This window comes from Lissotriton vulgaris, chromosome 9 (genome assembly GCF_964263255.1).
Source record: "Lissotriton vulgaris chromosome 9, aLisVul1.2, whole genome shotgun sequence".
NCBI classification, from domain to species: Eukaryota; Metazoa; Chordata; class Amphibia; order Caudata; family Salamandridae; genus Lissotriton; species Lissotriton vulgaris.
This window is the reverse complement of record NC_141697.1, coordinates 477529646-477545023: the sequence shown is the minus strand read 5'-3', so window position 1 is coordinate 477545023 and position 15378 is coordinate 477529646. Positions and strand designations below refer to the sequence as shown.

The 15378-nt window shown below is 45.3% G+C and overlaps 1 protein-coding gene across 1 annotated transcript in view; it reads left to right on the top strand.

The window, feature by feature from the left end:
- Window positions 1–15378, top strand: part of SYNE2 (spectrin repeat containing nuclear envelope protein 2) — a 1750628-nt gene that overhangs the window by 1347399 nt on the left and 387851 nt on the right. The window contains exons 119-120 of the mRNA XM_086937933.1: window positions 10500–10632; window positions 11298–11480. Of these exons, the coding sequence (XP_086794059.1) occupies window positions 10500–10632; window positions 11298–11480 (316 nt within the window). The remainder of the gene's footprint in view (window positions 1–10499; window positions 10633–11297; window positions 11481–15378) is intronic.

The following is a 15378-nucleotide window of genomic DNA, read 5'->3' as shown; positions in this document are numbered from 1 at the left end:
CCGCCACCGCGAGTTGCCAGCAAGACACAAGGAGCAAGGTGCCGCAAGGTGCTGCAGGTGGGCGTGAGCGCCACCCCAAGCACTGAGATAATAACTCTGCCAAAGCAGGGGGGGAGCCTGTCACTTTGGCCCCCTCACGTCCCTGTCGCTGAAGTGCCGCAGGCAGGTGTGAGCGCTGTGTTCCAAGTGCTGTGACAACAACACCGCCACAGCGGGGGAGGAGTCTGCCACGTTTGGCCCCCGGGCGGGTCGGTCACCGAGAAGCTGAGCTAAAGGCTAAAAGCTGAGAAGAGCCCCGGGGAGAGCGAGAGCAAGAACTGGTGCTGGTGCTGGTGCAGGAGCCGGAGGACAATAGGACTTGTGCGCCGGTGAGTCAATACCAAGGCAGCAAGGCAGCAAGACAGCAAGCACCAGCTAGGGGCTGGGGGGGGGGGGGGGGGAGCACACGCAGAGCAAGAGCAAAGCCAGATCCTTAACACCTGGCCAGCTTCACTGGGACAGAGGCAGCGGGCAGCTTTTAGCCGGTCTGAGCAATAGCAGCAGGGGGGACTCTACCTGCTCACTGCGGCGACCCCCTCATTGAAGAACACGCTGCCCTCAGCTGTCCCTATACCACCCTTCCCCCCGCCGCCCTATCATCGCAGCGCGCACAACTCACCAGGAAAAGACAACTTAAACAGGGGAAAACAATGAGGACTAAAAAATCGACCTTACTGCAGGCACAGGAAAAGACTTGCCCCCATAGATCAGCTAGAAGACGGAAGGCGAAACTTTTCTACCCACCGGGAGTGGGGGGCCTCTATCCTGGGCCAGGGCACTGGGACGGGGGACTCCCAGGATCTCCTGGAGCAACCGGAGCAACGCCAACGTCACCAGGTCTAACTATTGCGTTCCCAGCACTGACATAGATTCCATCATCGCCGCAAGTAGCGCAAGATGGGAAGTGCCATAACCCACTCAACTTAACTTCCCAGACGCCGCGACCCGGTGCTAATGTAACCATTACTGGGTCCCTAGGAAACAGAGACATAAGAAGCTTCTTGCGCCCCCTGGTAACAAGTTCAGCTGAACCATCCAGGTCTCCAAATTTCACACTGCCCCATAAAACATCGGAGGCTGATCAAACTCCTAGCCCTATTGCCATCCGGGCACCAGGAATACCTCTATCACCAATAATACCTACGCTCCAGGGTGGAAAACCCCTCAAGTTAGAGGCATCAGACAGGGTCGCACCCAGTTTCGACTACATCAGAACAACAACTCCGACCCACCAATCACTGGAAGACCCTCAACCGACTACGACCCCAAATAGGGTCCCCACGTCTGTCACACCCAACAGCATACACTCTAACAAAGAAAGAAGAGCTTCGGCAAACAAAGTGCACACTCTTGATGCGCCCAGCAGCATTTATGAAACTAACGAAGGAGGAGGAATTCCAGAATTATTGGCCCGGCAAACCCAGTCCTCAAATCCGTCGAGCTGGAGCCCCCTGGAACAAGACAAAACGGCCCAGCTTTCAACGCCAGTGAGCAGCCGCTTGGACAGGGGGGAGAGCCCTCAGTGATTGTGGACCATCTATCACTGATCAACGAGACACTCATCTCTATGACAGGCGCCGCAATAATGCACACCGACAAGCTCGATGCCCAGATAAATATACTACAGTCGCAAACCTAATCTCTGGGATCGATTTAATATTGGATCATCTGAATTCCCTGATCCGCAGAGCACAGGACAGCTCACATTATAAGCCTGAGTCATGTGGTTGTAGCCCAATTCTGAACAACCTAGAAAAACTTCCACACATCATGACCACACTAATAGAGGATCTCAAGCAAGAAGCCAGTAAGATCAAATAACCAATCACACAGGTCCCAGCTCCAGACCCTCTATAAACACAAGGCCTAAAAACACAAGGCCTAAAAAACTCGCTAAATTACAGCACAGAACATCATAAAGAAGATAAAGAAGATAAAACCGCCCGGGTGGCACTCTCGTCTATGACCAGCACGAGTAGAATAAAAGCCACCCTGACTAAAACAAAAAACCATGACCATCAGCATACTATCACAGCGATCACCCTAGACCTTCAAAAATTATCCAGGAAAAATAAGAAAAAATTAAAAAAATTCAACAAGGCGAATAAAAACAAATCCCTTGCTCCAAGATCCATCCGGGAATGGCTACTGCCTGACAACCAGACGCCCGGCCACAGCGAGAGTCAGGAAACGACTCACCTGGCAGTAATCACTAAAAAAAAAGAAATAACTGGGCCAACGCATGAAGCCTCTCACTTAACCAATGCAGCAATAGTCCCGGGGCCGTTGGCCGCCCTTGCAGCTCCCCAGCTAGCCCTAGCAGCTCCAACAAAATATCAAGTAGACGACCCACAAGGACAAAGCTCTGTGGAAGCGACTCAAGTACGCCCAAGTGAATACGACCCTCGCCCAAACAACATTCAGATCGTCGCTCAATCAATGTTGACGATGAGCTGAGCGTCCCAAGCGCTACTGGACGCCCCAGATCTAAAGGATACTGAAAACACGCCACCCAATAATGGTCCATCCAGCTTACCATTCACTGCGGCCCTCCAGCGGTCAATGGGGTTAAACAGGCAGGCAAACGCCCCCCCACCTGGCGTAGTTCAGTCACCACAATTAGGCGACCAGGCGGTGGACTCCTCCTGCCAACTAAACTACCCCCAATCCCAGGATTGGAAAATAATGTTGTATCCCGACTATGCCTCTCAGGGGAGGTGGGATATTCTCAACCGTAATAATCTTCTGCAACTTTGCGCAAACATCCCAGGGCTGGAGGGAACAAAAACCACAGACATTGAAACCATCTCCTTCCTGCCGCCAGAAGCGGAGGAGCAAAACAAAACTACGGAGCTAACCTTCATGAGCCCAGATATGGCCGAGGCTCTGAAAAGTCAGCACAAGCTATTGGAAAGCTGGGGCATAAAAATAAAATCCAAGCGTGCTCAAAAATACTCCCTAATTTTAAAAACACACTCTGTGTATTCCCAGTCGGGTAACACAGTACAACTAGCCGGAGGGAACTCATGCCCGCTTGCTCCCCCCACCCACGCGCCAAACGCGGTGCCTATCCTTCAGGGGTCCAAAGGTGGCATAAATACAGGTCTAACCAATAGAACCCCAATCAAGATAACAACCAACCCGACCCAGGGTACACGCATATGCTCAACATTGGGATGCGCGAGCAAAGACTGGTCTTGGCTGCCGCTAGCACTAAATCCCAGATCCTAACTGTAATTACCCTGATGTCTCAGTCCAACCACACCGAAGCATGACTAACGTGCATCCAAAGTCCTCAGACAGGGAGCGGTCTCTGGACAGCTTGAAAATCATGACTTGGAATGTCGCAGGGCTCAGGAGGTTGCTCCTTAATCAAACCGCGGTAAAATTTATGGAGGAGGCGGACATAATCTGTATTCAAGAATCCTGGCAGATCCACCCTCTCTCATTAAGAGGATATGCGGAATATGGAAAACCAGCAAAAAAGATAAACATATTCGGAAGACCATCAGAAGGGATATGTGTCTATATAAAACCCTCACTGAAACTGGAATTTGTGGAATTACCTAATCTCCCGGACACCCTCCAGGCAGGCATCCTGAAAGTCCGCCACTCGCCAAACGGAAATTTCTCATTTTTATTAATCAACCTCTATTATAATCCACACCGGCCTATATCCAACCCGGCCACGCTAATAAACCACCTAGAGTCCTTATTGCTTCAATTCTCGTCTTTAGAATGTATTATTCTTGGCTATTTCAACATCCATAACATAGGGGTATCAACCACACGAAGTCACCTGCCCGGGGCCACCAACGCACTGAACAACCTATTAAAATCCTATAAGCTGGCGACAGCGCATTCAGTCCTCTTAAAGAATAGTCCAGGGTCCTTTGTCGGTCCCACATACAACAATCAAACAACGATCGACTATATCATCCTAAGTGACAAACTGCAACCCCTAATGTTAAACTGACAGCGATCATGCTGCCTTAACTATTACATTGAACTTTACAGTGGCCACACGCCATAGGCTCGAATGCATCGGAGCAGCCGTCGGTGAAGAACTAATAAAGCTGCCCAGAAGAATCAAATGGGAACAGACCTCAACTACTACATTTAACAACTGGGCAAACCAGTGGACAGGCTGGCCACCGAGTGAACAGAAAAAGGGTGCAATAGCAACTTGGAACGTCATAACAGAGACCCTGGCGGCAATTTTCCGTGGGAACACAAACAGTATAACTCATAGGCATCCTCCAACGGCATATGGGTATAACGCAGAAATTAAAATAAGCGCCAAACAACTGAACATGAAACGCAAACTCTTTCACAAAACTGGCACAAGCCCAAACAAGAAACAACTACAAGAGGCTAAAAAAAGTCACTCAAAGAAGGTTTGGGCAGAAAAACGAGCCTATTGTGAAGCACAATGGCTGAAAATTTTTGACATGTCGAGCCCAGCAAAATTGCAAGAGTTTTGGTACTACTTAAGCAACCTGGGACGAGGCTCAAATCATAGAGAAAACTCTCTAGAAGCTTCCATCTGGGTCGCCCACGTAAAAGCACTTTACACTGAAGATGGCCCTGTTGACAAGCAAAACGAAACATCCACCGCAGGAGTCGAACTAGACCCCATCATCGAGAATAAAGCCCCGCCGGGAAAACTGCTAGTGTCCAAAATTCTAAAAAATATCAGACAAAACGGTGCTCCGGGTCCTAATGGCCTTCCTGGACATTTATTCAAAGCAAACATTGACTTTTGGTCCAAAAACTTGTCCCACCTGTACTCTGAATGCTGGCTTCTGGGGGCTGTACCAGGCTCATAGAGAGGCTCGCTCTTACAGCCAATCCACAAAAAAGGCCCCAAAACTGAACCATCAAATTACCGCATGATCGCCCTTCTGTACATCGAGGGAAAAGCCTACGCCAGTGCCATATTGAGGGACCTCGCAGACTGGATGAGCGAAGATGGCCTTCTTCCACTCTGCCAAACCGGATTTAGACCAGGGTCCGCTACAGTCGATAACATCACTGCACTCTCCTTTTTGGTCCACCAAGCGAGGACACGCAAAAGCCCCCCCCCTTATTCGCCTGCTTCATTGACTACTCGGCGGCGTTCGATGGGGTAGACTGTGCAATTCTGTGGAGAAAGCTGGTTCAATGGAACATCAATCCATCCCTGTTAAGAGCGATCCAGTCTCTGTATCAAAAAACGTGGGTGAGAATCAAACTCTCGAGGGACCACTCATCCACGAAGATTGACACAGATCGAGGCCTAAAACAAGGGTGTGTGCTAGCCCCATTGTTGTTTAACTTATACCACAGCAGACATGGAGAGGGCCTTGATTGGGGCAGCCTTGGTCACCCCAAAGATCGGAGGGACCAAAATTCAATTTATGCAATATGCCGATGACCTGGTACTCTTGGACCACACGAGAATTGGGCTACAAAAGGCGCAGACGGTACTTGCCGCATACAATGACAAAACAGGCTTGTAGCAAATCCATCCAAGTCAAAAGTAATCATCTTTGGAAATTATCCAAAGAAAAAAACATTAAGATGGAGGCTTGGTCATCTCTTGCTGGAAAGCACACAGTGGTACACCTACTTGGGCATCTGTTTGCAGGAGTCGGGGCTTTCAAGCGCCCATTTAAAAACTATCCAAGGCAAAGGTAAAACCATTACATACGCTATCTGCAAGCTGCAAGCCTCCTTATACAGCCCGTCCACAACGGCCATCCAAAGAGTACTCAAAGCCAAGTTAATGCCGGCTCTCAATTACGCTCTACAGGCATTCCCGGGCAAACTGAACAATGAACTATAAAAAATCCACTGTAGAGCGTAGAAGAGATTATTCCATCTACCAAAGTGCACCAGAAACACTCTTGTCCGCCTGGAGTTCTCACTCAACCAGCAAAAACTGGAAGAGATGGCCGCCCTAAGTAAATATTACTTTCTAACAACGGCGGCACACGAGAACACTCTCAAGGCAGTCCTGAAATGCATCTTCAGAGAACCCGGGAATCCCTGGTCGGCCACTCTCAATGCGGCAAAGGATCATCTCAATCTTGCCATTGAGTCTTGGAGCCCCGAACACGTCAATTACACCGCCATCGAAAACTCGATCAAAAAACAAGTACGCGCGCGGTCAGGGGGAACTGGACCTGGAGTCTCTGATAAGAAAAGACTTCCACGAGTCTCTATGCCTGCCGCACATTCTGCACAACCCTAAACATCACGCAGGCCGTGGGTCACGCAGCCCTTCACAAGATTTTAGCCTACAGACTACATCCGCTGCCCCTCAAAGACTTATACGCCTTCGGACAGGTTGGTTCAGGAGTCAGGGAATGCAGGCTTTGCTGGTATAAACGAGAGTCATTGGCCCATCTTTTATTCTGCTGCCCGGCCCTCCGCAAGGCCCGTAGTTTTGATCTCAGGCCAATCCTAAGGCTAGCAGGGTTACGCACTGCAAAGGAGGCGATCAACCATCTCTACACTCGGACTACGGTAAAGCACATGGCCTCCTTTGGAAAGTTTATCCATCAGACTCGGTCCACGCTGATGGCCGCTGACGGTTCGAACACATAGAGACCTCGCAGACCCACGTTTTACCACGAACCCTATCTACCGTATCCCCAGTGCCCAGGGAGCCACCATACACACTGATCTCCCGAAACTCTCTTGGTTTTAACTTTTGTAAATTTTGTATTTTGTTCTTAATGTAATGGTTTTGAGTAACCAAACAATAAAGTATTAATTGATTGATTGATTGATTGATTGATTGATTGATTCATTCATTCATTCATTCATTCATTCATTCATACTAGTGGACTGCAGCACTCATTGTGCCACCTACTAAAGTAGCTCTGTTTTGAACTGCCATTTAGACCTGATAAAATAAACCTTTTGTCAGGCCTAAAGCTTCCTTTTTAACACTTATATGTACCTTAAGGTATTTCAACAAAACTAGCGGATGACGTAGGGTGTACTTGGGTGCACTCTGAGGGTTTTTGTTAGTTGATATTTTTTGGGGTGCACTTCTACCAGCTACTAGGGCACCGTCCAACCCCAAATTATCCTGATAAGTACTCAAAGAAAGAGCTGGGAGTGCTAAGTTTTCTCAAGAAAGTACAGTTATTTAATCACAATTGATACAACAAAATCAATAATTGAGCAACACTTCATCAAGAAAAAGAAATTATATAATTCTTGTATTCCAAGTGAATTTCTTTGTATTTGCCAGCAGCCAACGCGTTTCGTCCTAAAGGTAGGACGTCATCAGGGCTGCAAATATAAACACAAAATGCATGTCCATGAGTACAATGACATATATTATTATTGATTCTGTAGACAAATCCAACAGATATTTTACATTTTATTCTTGCAACACCCTTCAACATAGTGCCAATCGGGTAACATTTATTTAAATAGAAAAACATTCTTATAGCACTTGATCATAAACACAGAGATTCTGCGGGAACTATATACACAAAAAGCAAACTTCTGTGCATTTGTTTTGTTACATTTATTTAGACATACCGGGATAGTGTAGGCAACCTGTTCGAAATTTCACTCTAACTGCAAGTATGATAATATGTAAGAAACATTCACTAATATTCAGCTCCATCAGGATTCTCAAAAAAATGGCAATTATGATGCCATGTGGGCAACGTTTCAGAGATAATTGAGCTCACCTTGAAAATAACTATTTCGACGCTTTCAAATCTGCAATATTTCTATGCCTTGAGTCTGGGAGGCTCCCAACATAAGTCACACACCTTCGTCAATCTACAAGTGTAATGTCATACTTATATTAAAAATAGACAAAAGAATCAATCAATCTCCATATATTATATTCCTGGCTCCTAATAATTGTGAGAGCATGTACTTTTCAAAAGGAGATTTCCATTCATGAAACCCCTTAAATACATTTTCCACTGTCTGTTGTTCTATGCCCAATGGTTTTATTTCAACTCGTGAAGACCGTGCCGCACTATTATATTCTTTGCTAATAGCATCACTGTTACTAGATTCTATAACAACGTAAATGAATGTACCTTTAAATCACTCAGCTAATAGAATCAACACCGGGTCTGCCCCTTCTTTCAACGTATCAAATCTTCGAGTCAAATTCTCCAATTATCCCACCTATTTTAATGTAAGCAGACCATATTTTAGACTAATCGTGTATTCCAATGTGAGGAGACTAACATACATAAGGCATCTACTATATAAGTGAAATTCAAGATACTAATAATAACTCACCCAAAGTCAGGTTTCTATAAAGTAAATATTTTAGCAATTCTCGTTTCTGAACTCATTTCTTTAATGCACGAAGCACAATCTACAGAAGTAGAAAAAAGACCAGCACATCGCACCATTAATGTCATCTAACCTAGTTCTGCCTAATTAATGCGCTCCTCATTTCCTATGTACTTACCGACGCACTGGAAGCCTCATTTTACACCAACGCCGCCCGGGTTAGATAAATCCCGATAGCAGTCATCCAAAGACTCCCCCTCACTATAAGGAGCCTCCTACCCAGCTCTTTCTGTGAGTACGTACCTTAAGGTATGCCGTAATTGCTTGGTCTGGGTCTGTGGTTTTTTAAAAGTAGGACTTTTGTATTTAAGTTTTAAATGTCTTGTCAGTGGAAAAACCCGTTCTCACTGGCTATCTCTCCCATAGACTAACAAAGAGTTACCTTATTACAATTATGAGGTTATAACTTCAGGCTGAGAACAGATGGAGAAATGTTGTTACGCTCAAATTAATTGTAATTTGAACACCTCTTTAATGGCAAAGTCGAATTTTAAATTGCTATTCTGAAAATGCCACATTGAGAAAGTTTGAATTTTTCTGCCTAAACTAAATGTGGCTTTCTAGTCAAATACTCAAGAAAATGTCAACTTTTTTTCTCTGGTCTCTCCTAATCAGATATAAGACAATACTGTGTAGCTTGCCATTAACTTAAAGGATCTCAAACGGTCCTGCAAATACTAAGGTTAAAATTGGTTGCCGTCTAAGGTTAGCTTGTTGTATTCTAGGATCTTCCTAGTGATTAATCTCAGATTCAAGAATGAGAAAACCACTCACATGTTTTATTGCGAAATTAGTGGTACTATTTCTTCATACTGTTCTCTGAACTAAATTTGAGTCCTTAAGAAAACATTATGTGCATCTTTCTTACTGTTGGTTCAGCAGTGCTTAATTTGCCATTAAATTACTTTTTTGTTGTCTTAAATCACAAAGGTGCTGTCCTGAAGTCATTACACACTATACCATGCATATTGTACACTTCCTTAGGTCAAATGTCGAGAAATCCCAGTTTTAGGATCTATCTATCATATTCAGAGCACAAGTGTGCAGGTTTAATTTACATAATTGTATACTGTGGGGTGTTCATGTGCTTGTATACAGTGGTTAAAAGTTTGATCTTGATTTTAGGTTCTCAAAGAAGATGAGTATTTGAAGCTGCATGTGAATCTATAGACTTTATCTGAACTTGCAAATCACTCTGTGTAGATAACTACCTGCAGTGGTAGTAGAAATAGCAGCGGAGGTAAATAGAGTAATTTAGAAACACGAATGGAGCGAAATGCAAGATACACAAGAGGGAAGGAAATAGCTGTGACTGTTAAATACTTTTGGGGCAGATTTACAAGCCCCGTGCACCTCTTTTAAGCTGCTGTTGCATCACTTTTGTGACGCAACGGCGGCGCAAAAAAGGCGCCATGGTGCGGGGTATTTACAACGTGACGCATCTGAGAGATGCGTCACGTTGTAAAGCCCTGCGCCAGAAGTAGGCGTTCTAGCGCAGGGAGGGGGGGTTTCGGCGCAGGAACGCCTCCTAAAAGTGGCTGAATGAAATCTACAAGATTTCAGTCAGTCACTTTTCAGCCCATGCTGCATCAAAACCCTGCGCCTGCTTGAAGCAGGCGTAAGGATTGAAGCAGCATTGTACATATAGGGCACCCCGGAGCCTTGCTGGAGCTACGTCATGCTTGCGACGCAACTCCAGCAATGCGCCGCCTTTACGGCACAGATGCGTCACGCATCTGTCCGTTTTTGCCCCATGGTGCACATCATTGTAAATGCGGCGCATCCATGGTGGCGGAGCCCTGACGCACAATAACTGGCACATCCCTGCTGATATGCAGGGATGCGCCAGTTATTGTAAATCTGCCCCTTTTGTGTTTGAAAATAATCTTTGAAATCTTCATTTGGAGAAATCTTCTCCAAATGTGACACTGCCTGAAAATAATGCCATTTGTCTTCAGCTCTCAGAACCCTCTGTGAATAAATATTCTTCCATCCTTAAGGTTGACCAAAATATCCCATAAATAAATCTATGAGCATATGCAAACTTTATCCATAGTCATAAGTAATCTTTTCTTTTCTTTACAAGGTCTGTAGATTCTTAAACATGTTATATTGCTTTCATATGTGTTCCATAGTTACAATAAGGAGGCTGATGAGCTGACAACTTGGTTGAAGAGTACTCTTCAGAAGCTGAGCTACTGGAAGCAGGAGTCCCTGAATGTATCACAAGACTTGGAGACAATCAGGAACAACAGCAACAGCTTCTTTGTAAGAAAAATTCAATTTTGCAAAAAGGCAAATGTAAAATTAGCAAACCCTGTAGGTACCATGTATTCTGTTATTTTGACACCTTTGGCAAACTATGCTGTTCATAGTGGCAGTCAGGTACCCTTTTGCTGGTGGCATCCTTGAAGACTGCCTACTAAGTTCTTGTCCTAGATGTTCTCTTGGTGGCACTGTGGCAATCAAACCACTTTCCTATCTGTTAATTACATTTTACAATGTTTTCTAACGATTTACTGAATTTCATGAATGATTATACCTTTTGTTTGAGTGGTTGGAAAGGCTCATTCACATAGCTATTTTACAGCATAAAAATTATTTAACATGCAGCAATGAAAATATAACATATACAATTTCTTTATCTATTTTCAGAACAATATTCACTATTTACTAATCCCTACATACTAAGTTCAAAACCAACTAACAAACAATGTATGTTATATGGGTTTAGCACCATGATCCACAATACAATGTAAAGGTTCTGTATTTCACATTGATATACAAGCCTTCACGTAATGCGGCAAATCTTGAATCTTGACTAATGCTAACCTATGTTCTTAGTAAATGTATTGAATAAGTTTAGTGGCGATCGTTTTCAAATTAAAGCCTATATCATTCACGTTTGTTTTCCTCTTTCCTATCACATTTAGGAATTATCAAAGGAAGTAGATGAAAAATCATCTCTGAAGACTTCAGTGATAAGGACTGGCAACCAACTTCTACGTCTGAAAGAAGCTGACACTGCTACCCTTCGCTCAAGTCTGGCACAGTATGAGCAGCAGTGGACAGAGTTAATCACTGAAGTTCCAGAAATCCAAGGGAAACTGTTTCAAGTAAGAAGTATTTAATTTTTAGCTTCCGTGAGTCCTCTTTATTAAGCTGAAATCTCAAATGACATAATTTGGAAATGTAACTAACTTTTTGAGTTGTCTTATCTTTTATATCTGATTTGGCTTCACTACAAATCCCAAAGATAATTAACGTGATTTGAATTAAAAAAAAACTAAAGGAACAAGGATCTTTATTGTTTAATGACTGAGGACTTCTAAATTAATGGTATGCAGTTCGTTTTCATTTTTGGTAAATATTTAGGGCAAATGGATTTGCGATCTGTTTGAGCATGCAAAATCACTGTGGACCATGTACAAAAAATTGCGACTCGCAAAAATAGTGTTTAGCGACTCGCAACTAGGAAGGGGCGTTCCAAGGGCGTCCATTCCTAATTGCGACTCGCTGGCCTATGCAGGAATGTGTTGTGACCGCAAAACACACGCAATTTACCGCCCTCTTCAAGAGCAGTCGCAAATGTTATGTTATGTTATGTTAATATTATTTATACAGCGCGCAGCTGCCCCAGCAAAGGGGCGTCCTGGCGCTTGAACAAGTACCAAAACATAACACGCAAAAGGAAGGAAACAGACGGCTAAGCAAGTACAGAAAACAGGAAAGTTTTGATGGCACGTCTGAAAACAGACAGATTGTTCAGAGCACGAATGTGCACCGGGAGAGAATTCCATAACCCAGCGGCAAGCACTCGGTAAGAGCGGCCACCCATCCTGCTGAGTTTAAACCGGGGGCAGACCGCAAGATGAAGGGCCTCCGATCTCAAAGACCTCGAAGGAACATAGGGGGTGAGCAAGGGAGCCAGTGCAGGCGGCGAGGAGAGCTTCAAAATTTTAAAGGCCAAACAGAGCGCTTTAAACTTAATTCTTTGCCTAACCGGCAGCCAAAGAAGGGCAGAAATAGTGCTGGAGACCGAGCAATGCCTAGGAAGACCAACAATGGCCCGTGCCGCAGCATTCTGTACCCTTTGTAGCCAACATGCCTCAGCCTGGTTTACCCCCAGCATCAGTGCGCTACCGTAGTCCAGCCGAGACAGGACTGAGGCTTGGACCACGAGCTACCGGGTGGGGGGGTCAAAACATTTGAGGATTGGCCTTAATCCTCGCAGGATTCCGTAGCAGGTGGCAGCAACCTTCTTCGTGTGACCCGTGAAGGTAAGAGCCGGATCCAACCATACCCCTAAGTTCTTTAATTCAGAAGTAGGGACGGGGGTGACGCCCAATTCTGGAGGCCACCACTGATCTCCCCAAAGCTCCGCATGTTTCCCCAAAACCATAACTTCGGTTTTTTTGGCATTTAGTTGTAAACAATTGGTTTTTAACCAATTTGCCACTGCCATAAGTCCTGCTCGGAATCTGGGGGCATCCACTTCAGGGTCTCCACTCAGTGTCACCGCCAGCTGCGTGTCGTCTGCATATGAGGTCATCGTCAAACCCCACTGTTTGACGATTGCAGCTAGCGGTTTCACGTAGAGGTTGAACAAAGTTGGGCTTAACGAGGAGCCCTGTGGGACCCCCAGTTTCAATGGATGGAAGGTGGACTGGCAGGGTGGTATAGCCACCTTAAAGAAATGATCAGTAAGGAACGAGCGGAACCACTGAAGAGCAATCCCTGCTACTCCAGCTTCCTCTAGGCGCTGAATCAGAATACGGTGGGACACCGTATCGAAAGCGGCGCTCAGGTCTAATAAAAAGAGCGCCGCCGTCTGCCCAGAGTCGAGCACCAGACGCAGATGCTCGGTCATGTAGAGCAAAGCGGTCTCGGTGCTGTGTCCCGGTCGAAAGCCATTCTGACTCGGATCTAATATATGGTTATGAGCAAGATGGTCAGTCAAGATGGAATTGACATGAGCCTCGGTGACTTTGGCCGTCCAGGGAAGAATAGATATGGGGCGATAGTTCTCAGGCAAGAGCGGGTCTTCATTTGCCTTCTTTAAAACTGGGGTGACTACCGCCCGCTTCCATGCGGAGGGGACCATTCCTGTAGACAACGACAGGTTGATCAAGGTAAGAATCGGGACCCGACACAAGGGGGGGAGCAGTTTAATTTGAGCTGGCTTCAGCGGATCCAGAGGGGAGCCTGATTTAATCCTGAGGCTCAGTTTTTCATAGGCCTCCATAGACAAGTCAGGCAAGGAGGTCAGAGTCTCATAGCCCAAGAGATTCTGGCCAGCTGGCTCAGGATCAGGCAGAGATAGATCAAATCCTCGGTAGATAGCCTGCACTTTCTCTAAAAAGAAGGAGGCTAGACTCTCACAATGAGAGTCGGTGCAGATTTCTGCCGAAGTGGCTCTTTTATTCATAAGGTCTTTAAGGACCTTGAAAATTAACTCAGAGGGGTTGGTGCTAGTTTGGAATTCCTGGGCATAGAATGTGGCCCGAGTTCTGCAGATTGCCCTGTGGTAGGTCTTCAATTTGACAAAATAAGAGGATTTCAGACTAAAGTCATAAGACTTCCTCCATTTTCTCTCAGCTTTCCGGCAGATGGGTAGGGGTCGCCAGGAGATCCCTTTCCCTTTGCAAATGCAGGTGAAAATATTTTTTAGGGGCAGGCAGTGGTCCCAGGGACCGTTTAATTTTCCTTTTTTAAATGCATCCCATTTTCCTTTAAGGAAAACAGGCTGCATAAAAAAACTGCTTTATTTTAAATTAGTCCCAGACATGGAGGTCTGCTGAGCCCAGCAGCGCACCATACCTGGGAGGGAAAGCCATTCCCAATGGGGTTGCAAATTGCGAGTGCTTCATTAATATGCATGAGGCATGCAATTTGCGACCCCGTTGGGAATCGCAATCAGAGTTGCAGACAATGTTGTACATACCAATTTACGACTCCCAAATTGTGAGTCGCTACTGCGACTTAATTTGCGAGTCGCAGATTCCTTGGTTGTACATCTGGCACTTAGAGTGGCGAGGGCCTAGCTTAGTGGGGAGTTGTACATGTATGCACATTGTGAGCACTAGCTAAAGCAAATAAAAAGTACCAAAGCATAATTAGGCATCTCAACTGACAGATGTACAGTAAATAAACAAATTGGGATTTTGCCTTTGGAAAGTTAATGAATAGATACATTACCTACCAGTGTAGTGGAATAAAGGCCTGGGGTAAATTCTCTGATTTTTATGCAAGCTTTGTGAGTGAAATTGTGAAGTCAAGGCATGACTGAGCACCCTAGTCTGTTAGATGGCCCCTAGCAACAAGCATTTGCAATGCAATAGGTCTCACATTCACACGGGTTTGAGCTATTGGCATTGTAAATGACAATGCCTTTTATTTCTGTTTTGGGTTTTAAAACATAAATAAAAAGCACTTTCATTTACAATACTAATAGCTTAAACTCTTGCAAATGCGAGACCTATTGCATTGCAATAAAGGGCCTTCTCAACCACTTTTTAGATGTCAGATGAAGAGACTGGTGATAAATAGTGCTCTGAAGAAGATGTGTAAGTGTTGTAAATTACACAGATCAAAAGTTTGAAGTCATAGTTACATATGATCCAAGCTATAATCACTAACAAAGCACTCCAACACCTTACGCTCTGTGATTACACTGTTGCGGCTCAGGAGGAAGAGTGGGAGGGAGGCTATTTCCTGCCCTCTCCATGATTTGAGTGTGTAGTGTGGCATTGCGTAATGTCATTGCTATCTGTGGCCTAATAAAAACCCTCCAGCTGTAGTAGGGCCTTGGCTTCACCTCCTGGTGCAGGGTGGGCTGTACTTTATGGCAGGCATGGAGGGAGGGATGGTCTCTGCTGCAGATCCAGCCTCTTACAGTGCCCCTGCTATTACTAGTGAGCGAGGTGGTGATGATATTGGTGATGGTGGTGCTGGTATTGGTGGTGGCATTGGTAGTATTGGTGGTGGTGGTAGTACACGTGGTGGTAGTATTGG